This window comes from Rhinoraja longicauda, chromosome 11 (assembly GCF_053455715.1).
Source record: "Rhinoraja longicauda isolate Sanriku21f chromosome 11, sRhiLon1.1, whole genome shotgun sequence".
Classification (NCBI taxonomy): Eukaryota; Metazoa; Chordata; class Chondrichthyes; order Rajiformes; family Arhynchobatidae; genus Rhinoraja; species Rhinoraja longicauda.
Genome location: NC_135963.1, coordinates 54675436 through 54701570, shown reverse-complemented (window position 1 = coordinate 54701570; position 26135 = coordinate 54675436). Strand labels below are relative to the sequence as shown.

The 26135-nt window shown below is 40.4% G+C and overlaps 1 protein-coding gene across 5 annotated transcripts; it reads left to right on the top strand.

Moving 5' to 3' along the window:
* Positions 1 to 1396: 1396 nt before the first annotated feature.
* On the top strand, positions 1397 to 23703 carry LOC144598152 (kinetochore protein Nuf2-B-like). Of its 5 annotated transcripts, none has more exons than XM_078408044.1 (15): positions 1423 to 1498; positions 2208 to 2324; positions 4447 to 4571; positions 5148 to 5222; positions 5786 to 5862; positions 7610 to 7671; positions 9024 to 9121; positions 9955 to 10028; positions 10925 to 11021; positions 13605 to 13667; positions 16140 to 16277; positions 18736 to 18879; positions 20410 to 20585; positions 22062 to 22197; positions 23317 to 23703. In XM_078408044.1, exons 3-15 carry the CDS (start codon positions 4452 to 4454, stop codon positions 23446 to 23448), a joined length of 1392 nt encoding a protein of 463 aa, XP_078264170.1. In that variant the 5' UTR covers positions 1423 to 1498; positions 2208 to 2324; positions 4447 to 4451; the 3' UTR covers positions 23449 to 23703. The 5 variants fall into 5 exon arrangements, with proteins under 5 accessions (XP_078264172.1, XP_078264170.1, XP_078264171.1 ...); XM_078408045.1 differs by lacking the exon at positions 1423 to 1498 and adding an exon at positions 1977 to 2057; XM_078408046.1 differs by lacking the exon at positions 2208 to 2324 and having other exon boundaries at positions 1397 to 1498.
* Positions 23704 to 26135: the final 2432 nt, after the last annotated feature.

The following is a 26135-nucleotide window of genomic DNA, read 5'->3' as shown; positions in this document are numbered from 1 at the left end:
GTGGTCACAGTTTCCTGCCACATCCCAAAGACGGCAGGTTTGTAGGTTAATTGACCTCTAAATTGCTCCTGATGGTAGGAGTGAACTGAGAGCGTGTGGGTCTTTGAAGCTGGCTGCCTTTTTGAGGCAGTGTCTCCTATAGATGGAATGGATGATGTTTCGGGTCGAGATTCTTCGAGTCTATGCAGTTCAGAGCGTAGTTGGAGGTTGTAGTGTTAAATAGCCCAATGGTTGTTTCATCAACCCTTTATTTCTTTTGTCCTGTCTTTTCATCTCTGGCCTTTGCCTACCAAAACCCCACTTTCCAGTATCAACCTATTGCCAGCACGGAAACAGGCCCTGCAGCCCATGAATTCCATGTCGACCTTCGATCACCAGTTCTATGTTATCCCACTTTCTCATCTACTCCCTAAACACCAGGAGCAATTTAGAGGTCAATTAACCTACAAACCTGCCGTCTTTGGGATGTGGCAGGAAACCGGAAGGCCTGGCGGAAACCCACGTGGTTACAGGGAGAACGTGCAAATTCCACAGAGACAGAACTGGAGATCAGGATCAGGATCAGTACACTCGGGTCTGTGTACTGCCACTGTGTTTTCAGGCCTGTTATGTTGCTGCAACTCAAACGCTCAGGAACAAAGGTGATTACAAAGAATGGTGGATACTACCCGGTCGATCATTGGTACTGACTTCCCAGTCACTGACGGGATCTATTGGAGATAAGGAATGGGTGGAGATAAGGAATGGGTGAAGAGAGACCCTTCTTCAGACTGAGAGTCAGGGGAGGAGAGGGAGACCAGAGACATGGAAGGGTAAGGTGTGAAACGAGTGATAATGTAATGCAGTAGGAAAGAACTGCAGATGCTGGTTTACACCGAAGGTAGACACAAAATGCTGGAATAACTCAGCGGGCCAGGCAACATCTCTGGATAGATTCCTTGTCTACCTTATTCACAAAATGCTGGAGTAACTCAGCAGGTCAGGCAGCATCTCAGGAGAGAAGGAATGGGTGAAGTTTCGGGTCGAGACCTTTCTTCAGACTGAAGACTTTACCCTTCCATGTCTCTGGTCTCCTTCTCCTCCCCTCCCCTGACTCTCAGTCTGAAGAAGGGTCTCGATCCGAAACGTCACCCATTCCTTCTCTCCTGAGTTGCTGCCTGACCTGCTGAGTTACTCCAGCATTTTGTGAATAAATACCTTCGATTTGTACCAGCATCTGCAGTTATTTTCTTACACCTTGTCTACCTTCGGTGTCCACCATCATCTATCTGCAGTCCCTTGCTGCACAAGTTTAGCTGCACTTCCTTGTTGTGATCCAGGCGACGCAAGGGCGCGGTGACGTCGGCGGTGAGGTCACGGCGCCCGGCGGTTGACGTCGAGGGCGCCAAAGTTGAACGGTGTGTGAGCGCGGCGACGACGACACCGGTCACTGTGGGGGTGTGAGGGCGGCCGGCTGGAGAACCCGCGGCACCCGCGGCAAGTAACCCATCTTATCACCGTAAGCGCCATCCTATCGCCCCTTTTGCAGAAGCCCCCACCACTTTTTTGCCCCGTCTGTCTGATTCTTTGCCCCGTCTACCTATTAGTATTACTCCTCGGCTTATTGAATTGTGCAGACGCGGGTGATGAAAATCATTCCGCATCCGCCGTCGAAAGCAAAAATAATAAGAGTATCTTTGGTGGAAAGCCGTCGCTGTGGGCGGATTTTTGAAACTAAATCGCCTCACTTCGGGGGAGATGTTTCGCAGCTGGCAGGACCGGTGCCGACAGCCCTGCGTTTGTGCGCATGCTCGGCCGGTCTGGTGCCGGCAATGGGGACCGGTGTTACCACGCATGCTCGGCCGGTCTGGCGCTGGCATCGGGGAGCCGGCGCCTCTGCGTATGCTCGGCCGCTACCCTGGATGGCCGGTTGCCCGCACGCTCAGTTGATCAGCAGCCGGCCTGACGTCATGGCCAACATCCATCACATCTTGCTGGAGTAACTCAGCGGGTCAGGCAGCATCTAGGAGAGAAGGAATGGGTGACGTTTAGGGTCGAGACCCTTCAATCTGAAGAAGGTCAATTGTTGAAAATAACTGACGTGTAATGCTTTGAAAATTGGAGATTTTAATTGTGTATTTTATTATTTTGTTTTCTATAGTAAGAAGTATTTGAATAACTTTTAAACCACATAAGCATGTTAACTTTTCCTTTGTTCTACCATGCAGGGACATGAATAATTTATTTAGTATGCCACTGGATAAAAATGGATAAATCCGGACAGGGAACTGAATTTGCAACATATTCAAAACATATATAATAATAATAAATTTTATTTGTCATAGGTAGGTTGACACAGGGTCAACGGTATAATGAAATGTATTTGACAAGACAACGGGTCTTGCTCAATTGATGAATATTTGCATTTAGTTACAGACTACATCTTTTTAAATTGGGACAGCATTTTATATTTCCCTAAAGTTGTATTTTGAATCGAGGTGTCACTGTGACATTAGTTGTGCAGGCGCTTGTCTTCTAAAGTTAACAAGTCAGATGATGTAAAGTATTGTACAACTTGACAAATCTTATGGCAAGCTAATTTTCCTCAAAGGCATTAGAGTGCATCTGTCATTTAATTTAACCTCAATCACATCCTAGTCGGTAGTAAGACCAGTCTAACACAAGGCAGGTACACCAGGCGACACAACCAGGTGCTGAGGTGTTAGGCAGCTGAACTCGAGTGCAAGAGAGTCACCACCAATGCCATGCCTATCAATGCCAAGATAACATTCCCACAAATACCATCCTTCATCCGGGAAGGAGAGAAATGGAGGACTAACCCCCTCACCTCTCAACTCATGCCCACTGAACGCAGCCAGGGACTGGGAAATGTGTGCTGACCTAGGCCAGAGACTTTCCTTCCCAGTTGAAATCGCAGGTACCAACCTGCGACCAGACCTCGTCCTCTGGTCCAACTCTTGTCGCCGTGTTTACATCATTGAGCTGACGGTTCTCTGGGAGGAGGCATATGAAAGGAAAAGGCTGAGATATTCCAACCTTGCAGTCATATCATATCATATCATATCATATATATATACAGCCGGAAACAGGCCTTTTCGGCCCTCCAAGTCCGTGCCGCCCAGTGATCCCCGTACATTAACACTATCCTACACCCACTAGGGACAATTTTTACATTTACCCAGCCAATTAACCTACATACCTGTACGTCTTTGGAGGCAGAGGGTAGAGTCGAGGCAGAGGAGCAAGGTTTGAGTGTAAAGGTGCGGCCAGTGGAGGTGGGGTGCAGGGGCTTTGCAGCCAGTTCCACCGCAAGGCTCCTTAGGGAAGTAGGAGTCAGAGGGTAGGCCCAAAGGAAAGCAACCAAAGAACTTGCCAATGCCGCCGAACGAAGCAGTCACTGGCTGTGGCTGAAAAGAAGAGATGCTGTCTGGGCTGCCACATGACCATCTAGAGGCTAACCATAAGACACACACCCAGGTCTGATCACCCTGCGGTGGGCCTGTCTCGACTGAGGGTGTCTTGTGATAAAAGGCCGAAACACCCAGTGACATTGAGGTACACAACTGAAGATGTGTCTGAATGGTAGCAACATCACCTAGTGGTCACCCCCAAGAACAACACCAGTCAATTGTGCAAAACTTCAGGAATTGTAACAGCCAGTCCTACTAATCAATAGACTGAACCTCATTAGATATTTATCTGCTAGCTTTCCTGATCTTAATTTATTTGCCACATATCAATTAAGTCAACAAGATGAGGTTTTATGTAATTTAATTTTTATTAATGTTAATTAATTTTATATTAATGTTCAATTTTTCATATCAGATTAAGTTGTGGATTATTGTCGATTTCTATGTAGACAAAAGAATACAAAATATTAAATATATTTTTTGAACATTGCCGACCATCACAGCTAGAAAAGAACAAAACAAAGTGCAGGAGTAACTCAGCGGGTGAGGCAACATGGGTGACATTTTGAGCTGGAGCCCTTCAGATTTTATAGTGGGGAGGGGGGCAGAAAGTTGGAAAAGTGGTGGGGTCAGGACAAAGCCTGGCATGGGATAGGTGACGGGGGTTTGACGGTGGGGTGCGTGACGCAGGCTAGAGATGTAAAGGAGTCAAAAGGCGTCAAGTAAGGAGAGACGCAAAGCGAAATGTAAAGCCAGTGGGAGGGATATAGGTGGAAGGGAACGGAGGGACCGGATAGTGGGAAAAATGGTTGCGCACCGAAGTTGGGGGGGGCACATGAGAGAAGGGGTAGATATAGTTAATAATTGTGAGTAGACACAAAATGCTGGAATAACTCAGCGGAACAGCCAGCATCTCTGGAGAGAAAGAATGGGTGACGTTTTGGGTCGAGACCCTTCTTCCTTTTAATAATTGTGGCTTGGTTAACATGTTAAACAATGCCAATGTGAATTCTAAATTGTGCTCTTTACTTTATAGCTGAAATGGAGGGGGAAAGAGTTGCCTTTCCAATTTGTAAATTGGATTATATTGTAAATTACTTTCGCAAACACATATTAAGTGGGCCAGAAGCTAACAACTTTACCAAAGCTGACATTACAAAGGTAAGCATTTCACACCATTTCTCTAAACTTCTGTAAAGTCACTCACAGCCAAGAATGCATTGATTTATAAAGGCAAGAGCATTAAGCTGTAAAACATATATTTTTAAATGAAGCTGTATACTTCTAGCTGGAAAAGAATATGACTCTAGTAATGAAACTCTACATTAATTATTTTCATTGTTAGTTTTGGTATGCTATCCCCTTGACACTTTTGAATACATTTTCAACTCTGAGGTTAGAGAGGTTCTTACAGCATTCACGCATCCTTAAAACATTTAAACATTTTACTATGTACTATTCGTAATGAGATAGGTGTCCAGCTGTTTCAAGGAGAGTTTCCTGGTTGTAAAATATGAATTGAGATGCACAATAGAAATAATTCTGAGAATTGAAAGTATATTTTGATAGTATTGTAGAAAATAACATTGCATGTACTGGTTAATGAATAATTGTTATTTGTATACAATTTGTATTCTCATTTGCAAAAGTAAATCATGCTTGCTTAAAATTGTCATATTTGAACTTTCATGCAATGTAATATGAATGGGGAAAAACTGACTATTTTTGTTTCAATAGCCAGAGGTTGTACAGTGCTTGTATATGAAAACTCTGCAGTATATTTTCGACGCACGACCAGATTGCTTCTGCATGGTTAGTAAACATTAGCAAGAGTAATGAATACAATATATATTTATGTTCTTTACTCTGTGTACCATCCATTACACGTTGGCATGATTGGCTTGGTTATCAGTGTAATAAGTGAAAAGTGATAATAGTACAAGAATTGGGGCTGGCTACACAAGTACTTGATTATGGGTATGAATATATTAATTCCCACTTAAATGTACATTTGTTTTTCCATGGAGTAATATATAATCATTGATCTTCCTGACTTAGTTAGACTGTGAACTAACTCTTTAATGCAGATAAAAACACTCACTTTTATCTACTTTCTTGTATATTTACCTCTGTAAACTTCTGTTATTATTCCACTAGGGTTGATCGTGTTAAAATTTAGAGCCAGTAGTGATTCTTGCAGAATAACGTCTGCAGTAGTTGTATGAAATAATGTTTTACCTTATCGATCTTGCACTTCCGACATTTAACATTTGAAGAATATTTGTAGTTTTATATCATCTATAAGCCAACTTCTCAAATGGATTATTCAAATGGAATGCAAGAGACCTAAATCAATGCATCTGGTTTATCTATAGTTGCCTGGAGATGAAAATGTACCATACCCACAACTTTTTGAAAATTCTATCGCAACATTGAACCTGTATATTTGCATGTAAGTATCAAAGTGGTCTGGCAGAATAAGGCATTTTGGGTAGCTGAGAATCCAAGTTGTTTAGACGAGTGTCTCCTGGAATCTCTGGTTTGCCATGTTGTGACCAGTAAACGAAACCATTTGGAGACTAAAACTGATGGATAGGAAAGGACTTTATTTGTCTCGACAAACAGACATGCTTTTAGTTTAGTTTAGAGATACAGCGTGGAAACAGGCCCTTTTGTCCACCGAGTCTGGGCCGACCAACAATTCCAGCACACTAGCATTATCCTACACATTAGGGTCAAATTTTACATTTTTTCCCAAAGCCAATTAATCTCCAAACCTGCACATCTTTGGAATGTGGAAGGAGAAAACCCACACAGTTACAGGGAGAATGTACAGACTCTGTACAGACAGCACCTGTAGTCGGGATTGAAACCAAGTCTCTGGCGCTGTAAGGCAGCAACTCTACTGCGGCACCATCTTTTGTAGACCATCTCACTAGAATCTCTCCAAAGACAAAGTACATCAAGTCTTTACGCTCTTAAGAACAAAGATAACAGGGTGATTCAATATAATTCAATAGCTTCAGTGACTTTGTTTGCTTCTATATTTTGAGTGCAACAAATGGATAATGTGAGTACACTGTAACTGAAAAGGCACTTCTGAATGTTCAAACTGGGACAAAGTATGGGACATGAATCATCTAAAGGTTTCTCAGGACTGAGAACCTGGACACCCAAAATATACCTCCTTTGTTACAGGATTGAGGGATGGGTCTCTGGATATGCAAAAAAATTAAATAACAAAGCTGTCACGCCCTGTCCTGAACTGTGCGTTAATTGGTAGTGAAATGTCATTCCTGTTGTGTTAATATGGAAGACACAAGAGACTGAATCTTGAGCCAAAAAAAACCAAAGTGCTGGAAGAACCCAGTGGTCAGCAGGCATCTCTGGTGGGAAATGGACAGAAAGTGTAAGGGATGGCCACTTAATACCTTCCCTGAGCTCATGATGATGGTCTCAGTGAGGGCTGAGCATTCATAAATTGTCCTTTCAGCTTGCGTTTCCAAATAGGTTACACAGTCAAAATCTTTTTCCCAAGGTGGAAATATCAAAAACTAGAGGGCACAGCTTTAAGGCGAGGGTGAAGAGTTAAAAAGAGATGTGCGGGGCAAGTTTTTTTTTTACATAGAGTGCTGGGTGCCTGGAAAGGCTACTGGGGGTGGTGGTGGAAGCAAAATGAATGATTGAGGTAAAGAGGCTTTTAGCAAGGCAAGTGGATTTGGAGCAAATGGAGGGATATGGTTTAAGTGCAGGCAGATAAGAGTTGTTCTTGGCTTTGTCACAGACACTGGGCTAAAGGGCCTGTTCTTGTGCTGTATTGCTCTGTGTTGCATGTTAATTGCAAAGTGGTAGAAGGGCCAGCTATTAATGTTAGACTTGGCTTAGATTTCTTAGTCAATCATTAGGATGCAAGAGTTTTTAATTGTATTCTCACGCATCCATATTACTAATCTAATATGAAATCTAGCTAACTTTCAGAAGTAATGCAGTTTATTCCCAAGAACTAATTGCACATTAAAAGGCTAAATAATATTTGGATGTTAAATGATATAAAAAGGATTTCATTGGGGTTTTTTTAAGAATTATTTAGATGGAATTTGTTTTGCTTGAAAAGGATATTATTAAATAACTTTTGTTGTATTGTTTGAAAAGTCATAACATTGTACAAACTGACTTTTGTTTTTAAATGTCTCACTCAGGCATAATTTGATATCCATGTGCGCAATCCCAAATTTTACGATGAATGACCTCTGGAATCCCAGTAAGTTTCTAAATTAATTCAACTTCCATTATAACATGATTAGTTCCAGTGATTGGAAACATACATAAGGAATATTAAACAATTTCATCCCTCATATGCACTTGTTTTAGTTCTATTACGACCCACATCATGCTGCTTTGGTTTAAATTTAAAGGCTCCTCCGACATTGAATGCCTGTACTAAATCAATACTTCACAATACTAAATTGAATGAAATTAGTTTTGACATAAAAGCATAGAGAATTTATCCAAAGCAATAAATTAACTGAACTGACTTGCATCCACCTAAAAGTCACTTTGTTCAGTTTAATATATTTTCTCATGTATAACTATGTGTGGTGCAGCCAATAATAAATCATGAGAGTTGATAGGTAATCAAATTCTTTAAGCAGCTGCACAACAGAACAAACTCAATTTATAGTAAGGTTTGAACATTGCTTGTGAATTTCAATTTTCTACTATGTGCTATTGTGATGTGGTCTTGTAACGTGAAGAGTACAGGTCATAAGGAATAGGAGTAGAATTAGGCCATTCAGCGCATCATGTCTACTCCTCCATTCAGTCATGGCTGATCTATCTCTCCCTCTTAAACCCATTCTCCTGCCTTCTCCCCATAACCTCTGACACCTGTACTAATCAAGAAACTATCTCTGCCTTAGAAATATCCACTGACTTGGCATCCTCAGCCTTTTGTGGCAAAGAATTCTACAGATTCAGCACCCACTGACTAAATACATTTCTCATCATCTTCCTAAAAGAACGTCCTTTAATTCTGAGGCTATGACCTCTAGTCCTAGACTCTCCCACTAGTAGAAACATCTAGTAGAAGTATAGCCCTACAACTTGTATATGTTGTACTATAGGACAACCCGTTTTCAGTTTAGCCAGATCCGATGTAAAATTGAACTAGAGCAAGCTTCTTCAAAATTATTTACACAACTCCAGTGCAGTCTAAATAAATGTTGGAAACCAACAGATTAGTATATTCCACTTGATCTATAAACATTGTACTTATTACATATATTATCTGTATATTGGTGTAGGAAAAGTAGCATTGTCCATTTTTCATAATTTTGTTTTGAATCTAACTTATAGCTAACCTGTTGATAATTACAGTTGAGTGAGATTATATTAAATTATATTTTAGAAAAATGCGAAGTAAAATTATGTGTTTTTGAGCCCCACTCAAAATGAACAATCTTTATTGTTGTTCAATATAATTGCTCACATGATCCAATTTTAAGAATTGAATATCAAATTAATGTGAGCGGTATTTTGAGATGTCTGAAGGGCTGATTGTTTTTCTTTCTCTTTCTTACTTGCTCATCTTGTGCACGAATTTCATTAACAAAGAAACAAAACGTGTCATTATGATCCTGAGCGGTATCACAAGCTTTTTTCAATTCAGAAGGAGAGTCCTGGATATCTATCTGAACCAACAAAAAAGTTTTGTGAGTATTGATTTATAAATGAAGTATAATCTTATGTTCCACAGAGTAAGATTCCTGCAACAAATAAAATGTTCACCTTTGTATGAAATATTAAGAGGAATTTAATGACTTAGAATTAGACATCTAAATGGATTTCTTTTTAAAAATGTAAAGTAATTTCTTTGCCCCTGAAGTATTCCTGAGGGAGTGTTATTGTGAAAGCATCTTTCATCATCCTACCAAAATATTCATTTGTGAATCTGAATTTAGGTACATCATAAAGTATAAACCATCTAATTGAATGTAATGCAAATATGATCAAATCAATGATCTGTAGTCTTTTACACGTGGATTTAGTTGTAAATTCTGTGATTTTGCTTTTTTTTTCCTGATTGTATGGCTCCATTGACTAGGTACTGAAAGTGCCAGATATCTTTACAGTTTTCTTATCCTTTATCTTAAAGCATTTTTCACCATGTGTAATACATTGCTGTTTATCAGAACAACATTTAAAGCATTTTTCAAAAATGCTTGCATTTAATAGGGGGTGGATTCTCCTTTCTTTACATTTTCCTGTTTGTTTTCTCTGCAAACTTGACCAGTTCACATCTTTTAGCAGCCCATTCACTGACTATCTTCCTTGTTTGTAGATAGAGTCTATCTAATAAAGAAATTGATTGAGTTGACTTTCAGGTTCCTTCTAACATCTCTGAATGCAGGCCAATTGAATTTTAAATTCAATCTTTATTTTGCTGATCTGGTCATGATTATTCTCATAGTAGAGGAGTGCAAAATAGATGTACAGCAAAAGTATAATAGCAGAAAAATATAACCAGTGTAATTATTCCCCACAGGCAATGAATGTGGAGATGATGCAGCAGATGCTTACATCGAATGAAGAAATGAAACGCAGAATTCAAAGTCTTCAGTAGGTTAACTTTAATGCAGATTAAGTTGTGACAGGAGTATTTGTTTCTCTAATTATGCCCAGTGTAATTTAAAAAAAACCTCCTGATAGTAGTTGCTACGTTGCACAGCTACAGGTCCCATTGGATACAGAAAATCTACTATTTATTTGTTTGTTGGATCAGCTGTCGGAACCATCGTGCATTAAGTGCACTACACGGTAGAGACACAAGGAACTGTAGATGCTGGAATCTTGAGCAAAAGGCAAACTGCTGGAGGAACTCGGCAGGTCAAGCCGCATCTGTGGAGGAAATGGACAGATGTTTTGGTCGGGACCTGTCTTCAGGCTTGAAGTTCGTCCAGCACTTTGTGTTGTGCACAACAAAATCGTTAATTGCTCTGGAAAAAATCAAAATGGTGACAAGTTTTCTTAGGCTCGAATACCGTGAGCAAAAGAACTGCTGATGCTGCACATTTAAGAAATGCGGTTGCAGTAAGAAATATGCTGGGATATATTTTTAATGTATCTTTAATGTTGCTCTCCCTTAATCTCCATTTCTAGCATTCTGCACCATTTTGATGCATTTTAATTTTCTTGGTGAATATTGCAATTCACAAAATTAATAGGTTCTATAATAAACCACGGTCACTCTCCTATAATCATTTTGTTACACGTGATCAAAAACTATTACAAAATACAACCCAGATTATCTGTTGTAATGGAATACTTTTGTCTAACCCCACAAATTTTGGCACAAGTTATCACTTGAAGGGTGGAGTGCTGCATCTAAAAGTAATGATGGAATAGACTAGATCCTCTTGTACTACTGCTAAAATGTATTTCATTGAGATTTTAAAGATGTGCAAGTCATATGAAGTAATATTAATAACTTTATTGGAAAACACTTGGTTTGCCAGAACAATACCACCTGACCAACAGGAAAAGATCGAGGTACTGTCTGCAACCATTGGAGAGTTACAGCAAGTGATAAACTGGGAGTATCGTCAAAAACAAGTAAGTGTACTTATGTAGAAACAAGGAATTGCAGTTGCTGGTTTGTGAAAGAAGACACAGAATGCTGGAGTAGCTTAACAGGACAGGCAGCATCTCAGGAGAACACGGATAGGTGACGTTTTGGGTCGGGACCTTTTTTATACTGATTTCCCGAAACACCACCTATCCATGTTCGCCTGTAATGCTGCCTGACCCACTGAGTTACTTCAGCACTCTGAATCTTCTCAAGTGTGCTTGTGTTGTAGCTCTCCTGTTAACAACTTGAATTAATGTAGCAGAATATTACAAAGCTCTTTACTGTTATCTTGTGCCTTTGGCATATATTTACTGTTTTAATGCAGTAGAGTGTAGCCAGTTTGCATTCTCCTGCAGGCAGAAGTTGCTAAATTCTATAGTTCTATACTGGCAGGCAGGTTAGCTGGTGCAACACGGGTGGGTTTAAATTAGATTGCCAGGGGGGTGGGATCTTATACAGGACCGATGCAGTTGAGAGTTAGAATTTGGTGTGAAGGGAAATGAGAGAAAGTATAGAGGACAAATAGGTAAGAGAAAGGCAGGGAGCGAAGAAAGAATGTTGGTTTAAATTGCGTGTATTTTAGTGTAAGGCCAGGTGGTTAAGGGAGAAGAACTTGGGGCATGGATAGGCACGGGTGATTGGGACATAGCCATAACGGAAACATAGCGCAAAGAGGGGCAGGACTGGCAGCTCAATGTTGCGGGGGACAGGTACTTCAGGAGACACAGAGGTGAGAGTAAAAGAAGAGGGCGGTGTGTTATTGGTTAAGGAGGATGTCCTCCACAGCAGTGGTCAGGGGTGACATTACGGCCAGTTCGTCTAGTGAGGCTATATGGGTGGAGCTGAGGAACAAGAAAGGGATGATCACCTTGCTGGGTGTGTGCTATAGGCCGAATAGTCCACGGGAATTAGAAGAGCAAATGTGCCTGGAGATTGCAGGCAGCTGCAAGTCTAATAAGGTTGTCGTTAGGGATTTTAATTTTCCTAACATTGACTGGGAATTTCACATTCAAAGGTTTAGCTGGGGCGGAATTTGGCAAATGTGTTCAAGAAAATATCCTCTGGCAATATGTTGAGTGCCCTTCACAGGAGAAGGCAACGCTTGATTTAGTCATGGGAAATTGGGAGGGGCAAGTGGATGAAGTGTTTGTGGATGAGCCTTTTGGGACCAGCAACCACTGTTCTATTAAGTTTAAGATAATTATCGATAGGGACAGAGCTGGCTCACGAGTTAAAATGCTGAATTGGGGGCAAGGCCACCATTGAGGGTATGAGACAGGAACTCTCGTTGATTGGAGCAGGTTGTTTGATGTACCTGAGGAGGGGTTTGATGAGTAGGAAAAGGAACATCAGGAAAGTGGAACTAAGCTAAAAAGGAAATTAGATGGGCCAAAAGAGGACAGGAGGTAGCTCTGGCAGATAGCATTAAATATAATCCCAAGAGATTTTATAAGCACATAAAGGGGAAAAGGGTAACCAGAGAGAGAGTGGGACCCCATAGTCATCAAAGCAACCAACTCTGTGTGGTGCCACAGGAAATGGACAGGGGTCCTTAACAACCTTTTTCTCTTTTTACCGTGGAGAAAGACAGGCGGACGGGGGTCTTGAAGTAGTCACTGAAAGTGTCTTGAGAGCAGTTATAGTAATGGTCACACAGTTGCTGAAGGTCCTGACGCGTATGAAGTTGGACAAATCTCCCAGACCTGATCAGATATATCCAAGAACACTTTAGGAGCTAGAGGAAATTGCAGGAGCCCTCACGGAGATTTGTGAGTCGTCGTTAAATAGAGGCGAGGTATGTTTGGCATATTGGCCTTCATCAGTCAGGGCATTGAGTATAGAACTTGGGAGGTCATTTTGCAATTGTATAAGACGTTGGTGAAGCCGCATTTAGAGTATTGTGTTCAGTTTTGGGCACCGTATTATAGAAAAGATGTTGTCAAGCTGGAAAGGGTGCCGAGAAGATGTACGAGGATGTTGTTCAGACTCGAGGGCCTGAGCTATAGAGAGAGGTTGAGCAGACTAGGACTATTCCTTGGAGCGCAGGAGGATGAGGGGTGATCTTATAGAGGTGTACAAAATCATGAGAGGAATAAGTAGATGCACAGAGTTACCTGTCCAGAGTAAGAATTGAGAACCAGAGGGCATAGGTTTAAAGTGAAAGTTAATAGGAACTTGAGGAGTGACTTTTTCACGCAAAGGGTGGAAGGTGTATGGAACGAGCTTCCGGAGGGGGTAGTTAAGGCAGGTACTATTGCAACGTTTAAGAAACATTTAGACGGGTACATGGAGAGGACAGGTTTAGAGCCAAATGCAGTCAGGTGGGACATGTTGGCTAGTGTGGATAGGTTGGGTGGAAGGGCATGTTTCCACGCTGTATGACTATGACTCTGAGTTGGATGGGTATGGTGTATCAGCATCTATTTTAAGGACCTGAGGGACATTCAAAATCTAATCTGGTTCTCTACAATTTGAAATTTAATGTGACTAATATATTTCATGTTTTAATGCAAAATGCAGAAGACACGAATTAGAGAATATAACACTGCATTTTCTAATTCATTCAGACCTCTGTTCAAGATGCAACGACACAACTGAAGGGTGACATTACCGAACAAAACAAAAGGCTGGTAGGTATATCTTAACCTTGGCTAGGTTTTTATTTCCTGAAGATTTTAATGAATTGGTTAATGTTGTCATGTTGATTTAAGTGTAATCTTGTTCCATGACTTCGCACTTCTGCAAATTTTATTCCGTTATCCAATTTCCGTTCCACCTTGTGACATGCTCTTTCAATAAAAATTAGAAAATTTAGTTTGAATAACTAAATGAAAAATAAAAAATTTAATTACTAAATGATGCTCAACGATTTCATATGAACATACGTCAGTTTGCCATGAAATGTGGAAATGTAATTGCTGATGGTTGATATGTTGAAGTTGAGTTGCATGTAACAGGGTTAACAGGCACAACACACTCCAAAGACGTAGAGGTTTGTAGGTTAATTGGCTTTGGTAAAAATTGTAAATTGTTTCTGGTGTGTAGAATGGTGTGGGTGCATGGGGATTGTTGGTTGGCGTAGACTCAACCACAATTTTGGGCACTATATCTGAGGGAGGATGTGCTGGCTCTGGTCCAGAGGAGGTTTACAAGAATGATCGCAGGCATGAGTAGGTTAGCCTATGATGAGCGTTTGTCGCCACTGCGCCTGTACTCGCTGGAGTTTAGCGGTACTGGGTCTGTACTTGCTGGTTTAGAAGAATGAGGGGGGACTTTAGTGAAACATACAGAATAGTGAAAGGCTTGGATAGAGTGGATGCGGAGAGGATGTTTCCACCAGAGTCTCGGACGTGAGGTAATAGCCTCAGAATTAAAGGACGTTCTTTTAGGAAGGAGATGAGGAACATTTTCTTTAGTCAGAGGGTGATGAATCTGTGGAATTCTTTGCCACAGATGGCTGTAGAGGCCAAGTCCGGATATTTTTAAGGCAGTGATAGATAGATTTTTGATTAGTACAGGTATCTGCGATTACGGGGAGAAGGTAGGAGAATGGGTTTTACGAGGGATAGATAGATCAGTCATAATTGAATGGTGGAGTAGACTTGATGGGCCTAATGGCCTAATTCTATTCCAATCACATATGACATGATTCGGTGGGCCGAAGGGCCTGTTTCCGCGCTGTATCTCTAATCTAAATAAATACTACGTGAATGCATTCAAACCAACCTCAAGTGTAATGCGTAGAGCAAAGGGGAAGATACAGGGTGCAGAATATAATTCTCAGCATTGTAGCGCACCAGTTCCAGAGACAAAGTCCAATATGGGCAATGGGGTAGAGGTAAATTTGACTGTGCCCTAGCGAATGGAAGAATCATGCAGAAGCCTTAAATTAATGAATTCCAAAAGGTTATAAACAACCGAATTTAAAGATTTCCAGTCAAATCTAATTCTACACAAATGCTTGCCTCCTCTTGTATGTAAATAATTCAAATGTAACATGTTCTTTCATGGTAAGTTGACGAATGTTGCTAATGAGACGGAGTTGCATTTAATTATTCAAAAGAATAATTTTTGTTTTTTAGTTGGAAAAACAAAAACATGCTACAAGTTGGAACAGAAGTTGAAAGACGGGCTAATATTTGACCTGCTGCCAAGGGTTCATACTTGTGTAGGGTTACAAACAAGCAAAATTTTCTAAGCAGGCTAATGTTTCCCTTGTGACTGCTGTTCTTCTCTTCCTAAGCGTTAGAAGTAGTAGATTTGGGCGGTGCTGTTAACCAAACCAAGTTTCTGTGGGACATTGATAGATATGTATGTTACGTTGCAGCAAGATCTTATCGCAACGTATAAGATTATTAAGGGGTTGGACACGTTAGAGGCAGGAAACATGTTCCCAATGTTGGGGGAGTCCAGAACCAGGGGCCACAGTTTAAGAATAAGGGGTTGGCCAATTAGAACGGAGATGAGGAAAAACTTTTTCAGAGAGTTGTGAATCTGTGGAATTCTCTGCCTCAGAAGGCAGTGGAGGCCAATTCTCTGAATGCATTCACGAGAGAGCTAGATAGAGCGGAGTCAGGGGGTATGGGGAGAAGGCAGGAACGGGGTACTGATTGAGAATGATCAGCCAGGATCACATTGAATGGCGGTGCTAGCTCGAAGGGCCGAATGGCCTACTCCTGCACATATTGTCTATTGTCTAAGATGCTTTCTAGGTAGAGGGAACGAGTATACAAGATGTTGGGTGCAGTTTTGGTTGAGTAGACCTTTGGGTATATTGAAGCTAAATTTATCCAGCCAGAGAGCATCGGCCCAGTCGCCTCTAGATTTAACAGACGGACGTGTCTGAAATGTGTTGGTTAACAGTGGCACATTTTATCATAATCCATTGATCTTGGATTTTTATTTCTGATTTATTTATTTAACTGAATTAAAATTCCCATTTGGTTTTGAACTTTCATATCACAGCCAGTAGTCTTGCCCTATAATACAGTAAAATAACCATTGTACCACAGAATACCATCTGTTGGTTGTTGACAGGTTGGAGAGGTTAACCTAATTATTTTCCCCAATAAAGTTATTTTATTGTTATCTTTTATTCATAGAGCCAACTCAAAGTGGACTTGGTCACTGCAAAGGAGAGACAAGCAAAGCTCAAACCCATGATTGTGGAATGCCCAGAACAACAGAAGAGTGAGATATTGGCAATGAGTGAAGCAGTAGAAAAGAAGAAGCATGCCTTGGTATGAATATTCTTATGTAATTTTAGATTATACGGTGTTATCTTTTGCTGGCAATTCATTGCGAATTTGTCCACCAGTTTGTCAGACTACTTAATACTGCAAGCGCTTTCCCATTTTAGATGAAAAGAGTATCAAGGTGGCTTTTGTGCAAAGGTCACAGTACTGTTTTGCAAGGGTGAACTTTCTTAAATTGCTATTTGTCTCTGTGCCTACACCTTTGGCTAGAAGAACCCTCCAAACTATCCACCCCAGTGTACTTTTCTTCCCAACTTTGGAAGTTTCCATTCTGATTGTGTTCCTTTTGTCTTGATCTCAGGGTCTTTTCATCGACCAGCGTGGTGCCAATTTCTCAATATCTTTTAGTCATTCTAACCTCCCTCCAGAACCCGCCTCTTGGATCTAATCTCATTGTTGTCAGTCCTGCTGTCAACTTTGTTGCTTTTTCTGAAACAATGCTTTACAAAGTCTCTCCTACACCATCTAACTTTACCTTCATGGAAACCTGGTACACATCAGGCATGTGAATTTTCAGCCCATTTCCGCGTTTTTAAAATCCATTTTGCGTGCTTTTTGCATGATTTCCGCTTTTTTCACTTTGCCAAAATCGCATTTACCAACGGAGAAATCGGATCGAAAAAAAAGAAAATAAACAATGTACAGACTTGTAATGAACACTAGGGTTCCGCTAGAGATCGCTAGGGGTTCCGTGAGAATCCCCCGAGCCCTGGAAGTCTCCCCGAAAATGATTATCAATTAATGTGCAAATTTACTTAAATGTTATTAGTATACAGTGACATATTCACATTATTTTGTAATGTCTGTTTTAACTTTGAAATGCACTAAAAGAGGCTTGAAACTGGTAATTTTGTGTGTAAATTTTCAAAAAATGTCCAATTTTGTGCCCCCACTGTACTCCTCGCGCAAGCACTCGGCTCTTTTCCTTTTTACCTCACTCACATGCCTGACATATAAAGAGCTACAGTTTCAAGTCATCACTGACCTCTTTTAAGATCATCTACAACCTGCGCAACTTGGTTCTACATTCTTTCCATTTCAGAGATCTGTGTCAGGACTGGTACAGTGGAACCATTGTTTTAAACTTTTTTTGTCCCACTGAACAAGTTTTTTCTGTCACAATTTTTTTCCTTTTTTGTTTATAATATCACGAGAGGAATAGATCTGGTGCTGGTCTAACAGCGCTCGTCTAAGGTGGGGGAATCGAGCACCAGAGGGTTTTTCACACAAAGGGTGGTAGGTGTATTGAACAAGCTGCAGGAGGAGGTCATTGATGCAGCGTCTATCGCAATGTTTAAAAAGCAATTAGACAGGTATATCGATAGGTCAGGTCTGGAGGAATATGGGCCAAATGCAGGCAAGTGGGACTAGGGTAGATACGACATGTTGGTTAGTGTGGGCAAGTTGGGCGGGAAAGCCTGTTTCCACATTGTATGACTCGGTGTAGACTCCTGTTTCTTAATCATTTTCAACTGCCTGATGTTAATGGTGCTTTTTTTTTTAACCATGGTTTTGTGGAGTGGGGATGTGAAAGAGGGATAACATAGAACTGGTGTGAATGGGTGATCGATGGTCGGTGTATACTCGGTGGGCCGAAGGGCCTTACACAGCATGTTGTTTCCTTAAATTAAAGTAATTCATCTGTGCTTAAGATATGATGGGAATGTTAGTATGTAATTGAATAATTACATGTTTTGTCTCTGAGCAGTATCTTTTAAAATTAGTAGAATCTATGCCATTGGTTCCTGTTTATTCCTCCAGGTTAAAAATAGTAATTTCCTTACTCTGTTCTGGTTTAGTTTGGCATTCAGGCATTGGCATGAGATGGTCACTGTAGTGTTCTTTCAAGATGTATTTTTACAATCATCCACATGAAAGGGGATCTGAGGCACCAGACTACAACTTAATCAAAAAACAAGACGCTGGAAGACCTCAGCAGGTCAGGCCACATGTGTGGAGGAAATTGGCAGGCATCTGATCAGGCTAAACAAGGGTCCCATCCTGAAACGTCATTTGTCCATTTCCCTCCACAGAAGCTGTCTGACCCACCGAGTTCTTCCAGTACGTGCTTTGTTCAAGGTTCAAGCTCTACAGTCTCTTGTGTCCAGACTGCAACTTAATATTGCCATGAACACTTATTCTGAGCTAAATTATCAAGGGGTACTACAAACTGCCTCTATGATTAAAACCTACTCTGACTTAACTGAAATAAACATGGAAGAGATCCACTTTGAATGGTGTCTTTTTACCTTTTCCTAATGTCTTAGTTGCATTCTTAGTGTGCAGAGACTGCTTTGGGTTGGCACCATCAGACCTAAACAGCAGACAACTGCTGGTCAAGGACTGACTGGTTGGTATTGTGGATGTGCCAACTCGAGCTTATCAAAAAATCTAGCTAACTGGTTTATCTCCATAGTCATTCATCTTTGTGTGTATTTAACAGCAAAAGAAAAACGACAGGACATTGGAACTTCAGGACAAGTTGGCAAATTTTAGTAATTTCCAGAAAAAAGAACTGGAAATTTTCTGCAGTTTCTTGCAACAAGCCCAAGCTAGCTTTGACAAAATAAGCAGTGAGAACACAGAGGTATGTTTGGCAAACTGTACATTACATTTTGCTTAGCTTTTGCTAACTCAAAAATTGCCTAAATTATTGTTTTCATTGTGGGTGAACATTGTGATGATGTTCAGTACATCAAACCGGGTTCAATCAGTGTTCTTTATTTTGGGTGAAAACTTTGACAATCAAGGATATTTTGAAAAACAAACATCTTAATTACACAGATTCAGAAATTTTATTATTTGTATATGATTATTGTTCTGATATTTATTGTGCTCATTCACTGACTGGAATGAGTAATGGTAACTTTATCCCTACTTCAGATATATGACCAAATCATCATGGTGAACTCCATAGAAGCTAATCAGCAAGGGGGAGGGGGGAGGGGTTTGTTTTGTGTTACTTTTACATGAATGCATTTGTACACACGAATTTTCAGATAACATTTGAAAAACATTTCCCAGTAACTGCTGATGAATCTTTCTGCTTTTCTTGTAAATGAAAATAAATGTTAAATGCATCTTTTCTCTTAAAATGAATTTAATGCACCTTCTAATTATTCTTTTTATCAGTAATATAGCATAATTGCTAAATCATTCTTTTGGAGTTTTAAATGTTAGACTCTTGTTTTCTAATTGCATTTAACTTTTATGTGTTGTCCATTCTCCCAATGGCTCTATTTTCCTGTTTCCACCCGAGTAAATAGTTCAGATTCACACGAGCATCCGATACTCATCGAATCTTTTAAAACTAATCCAATGTTGACTTTTTATGTCTATATTCTGGCAATGAATTCAAAAGCTCCATGACTATCTGTCCTCTCCTAAATTTATTATTTTTTTGATTGATGGCCTCCTCTTAATTCGGTTGTCATTGGAAATAGTTTTTGTTAATCTATGTTGGCCTTTCATTGAGGCATACAGCATGGAGACAGGCCCTTGGCCCAACTTATCCATGTCAACCAAAACTGCCTACCTCAAGGCTGGCCCCATTTGGCCCATATCCCATAAACCTTTCCTATCCATTTCCTTTGATCATTTTATATAGTCGTGTAACATTATTCTGTAATCAATATTTTTTTGAAGGAAACGTCTTAATTTATTTTCAAGTCTGCCTTGATGTGTGTGTTTCTGAAGCCAATCAATATTCAAATGAATTTGCACTGTACCTACTCTGAAGCATCAAGATTTTTTTCTGTACAATGGAGTCTAATTTTGGTTTCAGTGTTCCTGCTGGGATATAAATCCTACTAGGTTTTAATATAGTTGAATTGGAGCAATTCTTGGGAGGGCACTCTGATAAATTTCAAGGACATCATGTTCGGTTTCAAAAAGCCAGGCTATTATTTAATTCTTTGCCACTGAAAAAAAGATGTCTCCGTGTTCTCTGGAGTTATATGAAGACAGAAGGTAAAGACAGAAGCATAGGATAGTTCCAAAAGAAAATTAAAATCATGCCCTTTCAATCAAGCAGCTGTTGGATTTTATGTGCATGCATGTCAAAAGTGATACTGTTGTCTCATGCAGGAATATATTGTTTCACTTAACTTTTCTACAGATTTGGAATGAAGAACATAAGCTGGATAGAAAAAAAATGGAACTTGAAAGCATGCAGACAGAAGAGGCACAGCTAAAAAGGGTTCTCTGTTTGAAGTTAGAAAAGCAAGACAAGCTACAGTTGCAGATATATAAGAAGCGGGAAGCTTGGGAGCATAACCTTGAATCAGTAGCGAGGTACGTAAACGCAATGTGAACACTAGGAACTGCAGATGCTGCTTTACAAAAAAAGGACAATGGGTCAGGCACCATCCCTGGAGGGCATGGATGAGCAAAGTTGTCACCCATCCATGTTCTCCAGAATTGCTGCCTGACCCACTGAATTACACCAGCTCTGTATCTTTTTATTAATTTAATCACTGTATCAGGGTTTGCTTTTGACTGGTGCATCTTTTAGCATTTATCATCATCGGTTGATAGGAGGGTTTAAGCAAACTAGTCAAAATTATAACCACACTAATCTGTATCAAAGCTGTCAGACTTGTATGGCGTCTTTAATCTATCAGTTTTTAACCCATGTGTCATTACCTGGTGTCAGTATTTACTGCTTCGACAAATATTCTTCTGCATAAACACTCCCTGGTTATATGTAGCACGTTAGCTACAGAGAAAAATGATTAAACTTTGATCTATCAACTAATTTTTGTGCTTGAAAGTCTAAACAATTCCCCTGCATTTTCCCATGAAACACTGGTTATTCCCAGCAATGGGAGACATTCTGGATAGAGATTCCAAGAAACTGGGTAAATACATTTCCGTAAGGGGAAAAGGGTGGGACCATCACATGTAGAAGCTCCTTGGATAACTAGTGTTGGGGCGGTAGCATTCTGGGATCTGCCTGCTTGAAAGGGTGGTAGAGGTAGAAACTCTGGTCTTGTATTATATTACCCGCCAAGGAGTGCTTGTGTGTCAGTATAAAGAGATTCACTCTGTATGTACCCCGAGGTATAACTGCCCTGGGACTGTTAAATTGAATAATATGGATGGAGGTTTTCTCTGTCACCTGCTCAATGCTGTCCCTGCCCTAGGAGCGTTGTGGGAAATCAACCCCCTGCTGTATGTATTCACGCAGTGTTTGAAGGTGTAAATGAAGCTTTATTCTGTAACTAACCTGTGCTATGCTTGCCGTTGGATGGGAAATGTAACATCAAACACTGCCAGTCAGCTGAAAGGGAACCTGTAGAAATGAAATGGTTTGTTCCCATCTGCCCTATTAAGACATTGTGATAATATGGTCTGGATTTCCATTTATATATCCAAGAAGAAATGTGCTCTTGAATTTGGATTGCCAGTTTTACTTCAGTTGGAAACCGGCGTGGAAACGGGCCCTTCGGCCCACTGAGTCCGCGCAGACCAGTGATCAATCCTGTACACTAACCCTATCTAACACATTAGGGGAAATTTACAGAAGCCAATTTACTTACAAACCCTCATGTCTTTGGAATGTGGGAGGGAACCAGAGCACCCGGAGAATACACATGTGGTCATGGGGAGAACATACGAGTTCCATGTAGACAGGATCAAATCCGGTTCTTTGGCACAACTCTACCGCTGTGCTACCAAGAGCTTAATCTGGCCCAAAATAAAACAAAATATGTATTTTAAAATACAACACAACATTGCATCAATTTAACTTTTATCTTTTTTTTAAAGTGACTATGATCGATTTAAGCTTCAAAGCCAAGAAATGACTGAGCAAGTTGCTCAATTAAAGAGTGAACGTCAACATATTCTGACAAAAATTCAGCTGTTACAGGAAAAGTGTGAGAACGAAGTGTCTGATTGTGAGGTATGTAATGGCAAATTGAAGAAAAGCTTTGTGTGTAGTTTAGATTTCATATTTGGGTGACTGGAACTCTAATCTTGTATTCCTTTAGATGTTTAATTGCGTGAACATCAGCAGGAATTTTAATAGTTTAAATTGATGGCACCTCAATACCTCTAATCAAAATTATATTTGGTCATGAGTAAATGTAAATAGGGCCAAATATAATTTTAATTTGAGGTGTTTAGATCAGCCTAAAATGTGCCACCTAAAATAATTTTTTTTAATTTGCTTTGATGAACTGCAGAATTTACTTAATTTGAATAATCCTTAAATGTACCATGACTGAGATTGGGCAGTTTGAGAACACAATTCTAAACTAATCTTTGATAGCATGCCTTTCCTGTTACAAAACTAATGGACGCTGCATTGTTGATGGTGAAATAATGTGCAATGTTTTATTTGGAAAACGCAACTCTAAAACTAAGGCTTCATTTTAATTGTATTCATATTTATGTTTAGGTTTGTTGTCACATGTATTGAGGTACAGTGAAAAGCTTTGTTTTGCATGCGCTCCAGTCAGATCAGATAATACATTCTATCTCTGTCCCACCCATTCCCCTGACATCAGTCTGAAGAAGGGTCCCGACCTGAAACGTCACCCATTCCTTCTCTCCAGAGATGCTGCCTGTCCTGCTGAGTTACTCCGGCATTTTGTGTCTACCTTTGATTTAAACCAGCATCTGCAGTTCTTTCCTACACACATCAGATAATACCATACATAAATACAATCAGGCCAAACAAGAGTACAATAGGTGAAGCAAAAAAAAAGATAGAGTGCAGAATATAGTTCACTGCATTGTAGGTCACCAGTTGCAGGGACAAAGTTCAATGTCTGCAATGGGGTGGAAGTGAATCGGACCCTAGCTTATGGAAAGGATGGCTTGTTCAAGTGATTGAGAGAACGCAATTGTCACAAAGTATAGCTTCTTCAGAGTTCTTCTCCTATGCCCATCATCGGGAAGAAAACTAAAAAGTGCTAGTACTCTAGGACATGCCTTGAATTTGCTATTGACAGATTGGGTGAATCGTACGGCACTTCGATCAAGTTTTGAGCTTTGTCCTTAATTTCTCTGCGAACAGAACCTCCTTTCCAAATTGCTGACTGGTCTGGAGCAATACCATGAGCGCTTGGCCACTGTGACGCAGAAGACGACACAAGAGAGGAGTGAACAAATGGTGGAGCTGGAGAGGGCCATGAATGAACGAATTTAAAATCCCACCACACTTTTTTGTACAAGTCATTGCATTATTTGAAAAAAATCTTTGACCTCGTGTTTATTCTCCACAAGTGACAATGATTCTTGAGCAGATATTTCAAAGCCTACGGATTTGTCACCGTTTGACCTATGTATATAATATTAAAAAATAAGCCTCCTTTCCCACCTAAAGTAACGATTTTCAAGTCTTTATATGCATTTATACTATGTGGCTTTTGAATATAATGTAAAATAAACGAAAGCTTAATGCTGATTGCTACTGTTAATAAACTAATCTTATGCTTATAGTGTTATATTGATTACATTTTATTGAAGTGACCATGGATAAGGTGAGAATGTTTGTCAAGGAAGATTACACAAAAGGACAAAGTGCTGGAGTAACTCAACGGGTCGGGCAGCATCTCTGAGGAACATGGATTGGTGATGTTTTGGGTCGAGACTTTTTTTAGTTTTAGTTTTTTAGAGATACAGCGTGGAAACAAGCCCTTCGGCCCACCGACCAGCGATCCCCGCACATTAACACCACCTTACACACACTAGGGACAATTTCACACTTATACCAAGCCAATTAACCTACAAACTTGTACGTCTTTGGAGTGTGGGAAGAAACTGAAAATCTCGGGGAAAACTCATGCGGTCATGGGGAGAACATACAAACTCTGTACATTCAGCACCCGTAATCTGGGATTGAACCCGGGTCTCTGGCACTGTAAGGCAGCAACTCTACCGCTGCGCCGCTGTGCCGCCCATGTTGAGACTGGTTCAGGGAGTGTTCTTGCTCTTGTCTCCTGAACTGCTAACCATCTTTACTATCAAACTCTCACTGTAATACCAAATGGTGGGAGGTTCACATATTTGGAATTCAGGCAAAGTCGAGTCAGTGGTAAGTTACTATATTTGCAGGAAAATATAGGAGGGAGATGTGACAGTGACTTCTGAACTAATCTCCACATAAAACTCAGACCCAATTTACCAGTGATGTGATTTTTTACCTCTACTGTATAATTTCTCCCTACTTATTCCAGCCTTAAATTTATATCCCTCTAATCCTTTCTCCTAAGGTGAGAACAGATCTAGGAGTGCCTCCTCAATTGGTCCTTGTGGAATTGAGTAAAACATTTATTCAACATTTTTTTTAGTAATTCATAGATTTGTGGTGTTCATGCTCCTGACAATCTGAAGAGCAAACTGCCCACTCATAATTTTAAATAATTTACTGAGGCACTTCTTCTGTTTTCCAAATGGCCATAGTCTACACAATTTTCAATTTTAGTTGCACTCATCTCTCCTGTCATTAATCCCAGTGTTTTCTCTGGCTTGGGGACATCAGCATAGATGTTCCTGAGCAAAGATTTGACTGAGACTGAGCTGTAACAAACCTGGTAATGGTTTATTATTGTCAATACAGAGAATAACTATCCGGTCAAATCATACCATACAAGAGTGCAAACAGCCTACATGCATGTAGAACAGGTAGTGCAAAGTGAAAAATACCAAGAGCAGAGTAGTGTCACAGCTAAAATGAAAGTACAGATAAAAATACCTTGCATACATGTAGAGGTACAAGGAACTGCAGATGCTGGTTTACCAAGGAAAGACACAAAATGCTGTAGTAACTCAGCGGGTCAAGCAGCATCTCTGGAGAATAGACATTTTGGTTTGGGACAGTTCTTCAGATATAGTGCCTTTTGATATAAAATTAGACCAAGTGGACCTGTTGGGCCCAAACCTCTCCTGCATTGGTGCCGCACCCTCTCCCCTGTCCTCCCTCCCCCCTTCCCCTCCTCCCCACTCCATCCACCTCAAACCTCCCTTATCCTCCCTCCTTCCCCCCTCCCTCCCTAGGAGATAGATTTAAACATTAAAATGTGAATAACTTTAAAAATATAACACCGATTTCAATGAAACTTCTTCCATACGCACCAAAAGGACGACGGTGAGTAAGATGGGCCTAAAATTGTCGCGCTGTCGTGTACCGTTTTGGCTGTAGTTCAGGAACAAACAAACGAGAGTTTTAATACATAGATTTATCATATCATATCATATATATACAGCCGGAAACAGGCCTTTTCGGCCCTCCAAGTCCGTGCCGCTCAGCGATGTGTAGGGAGTGGAGGTGAAAGTGGGATGACATCAAACTATTGTGAATGGATGGTTGATGGTTGGCATAGACTTGGTAGGCCAAAGGCCCTGTTTCCATGCTGTATCTTCCAATCAGTTAAATGGGGCTAACTTGAATAGGGCATGTTAGTCGGCATGGACATGTTGAGCCGTGACTGACACAAGAAATTGGCATAAACAATATTTGAAAGACAAAACTGCATTTTCTTGTGTTAGTCACTAGGGGGCACCAATGATCCATTTACCCATCGTTCATTTCAACCTGTTCATTTTTAAGAAATGGGCCATAGAAACAGAAAACATAAAATATAGGTGCAAGAGGAGGCCATTTGGCTCTTCGAGCCAGCACTGCCATTCATTGTGATCATGGCTGATCATCCACAATCAGTAACCCCTGCCTGCCTCCTCCCCATATCCCTTGATTCCACTAGCCCCTCGAGCTCTATCTAACTCTCTTTTAAATTAATCCAGTGAATTGGCCTACACTGCCTTCTGTGGCAGAGAATTCCACAAATTCACAACTCTGGGTGAAAAAGTTTTTTCTCATCTCAGTTTTAAATG

Excerpts from the sequence above, each read along its gene's own strand:
- LOC144598152 (XM_078408046.1), top strand. The coding sequence starts at position 4,452 with ATGGAGGGGGAAAGAGTTGCCTTTCCAATTTGTAAATTGGATTATATT. Across the intron at positions 5,223-5,785 it reads GACCAGATTGCTTCTGCATG|TTGCCTGGAGATGAAAATGT; the intron begins GTTAGTAAACAT and ends GTTTATCTATAG. Across the intron at positions 18,880-20,409 it reads TAAGCAGTGAGAACACAGAG|ATTTGGAATGAAGAACATAA; the intron begins GTATGTTTGGCA and ends ACTTTTCTACAG.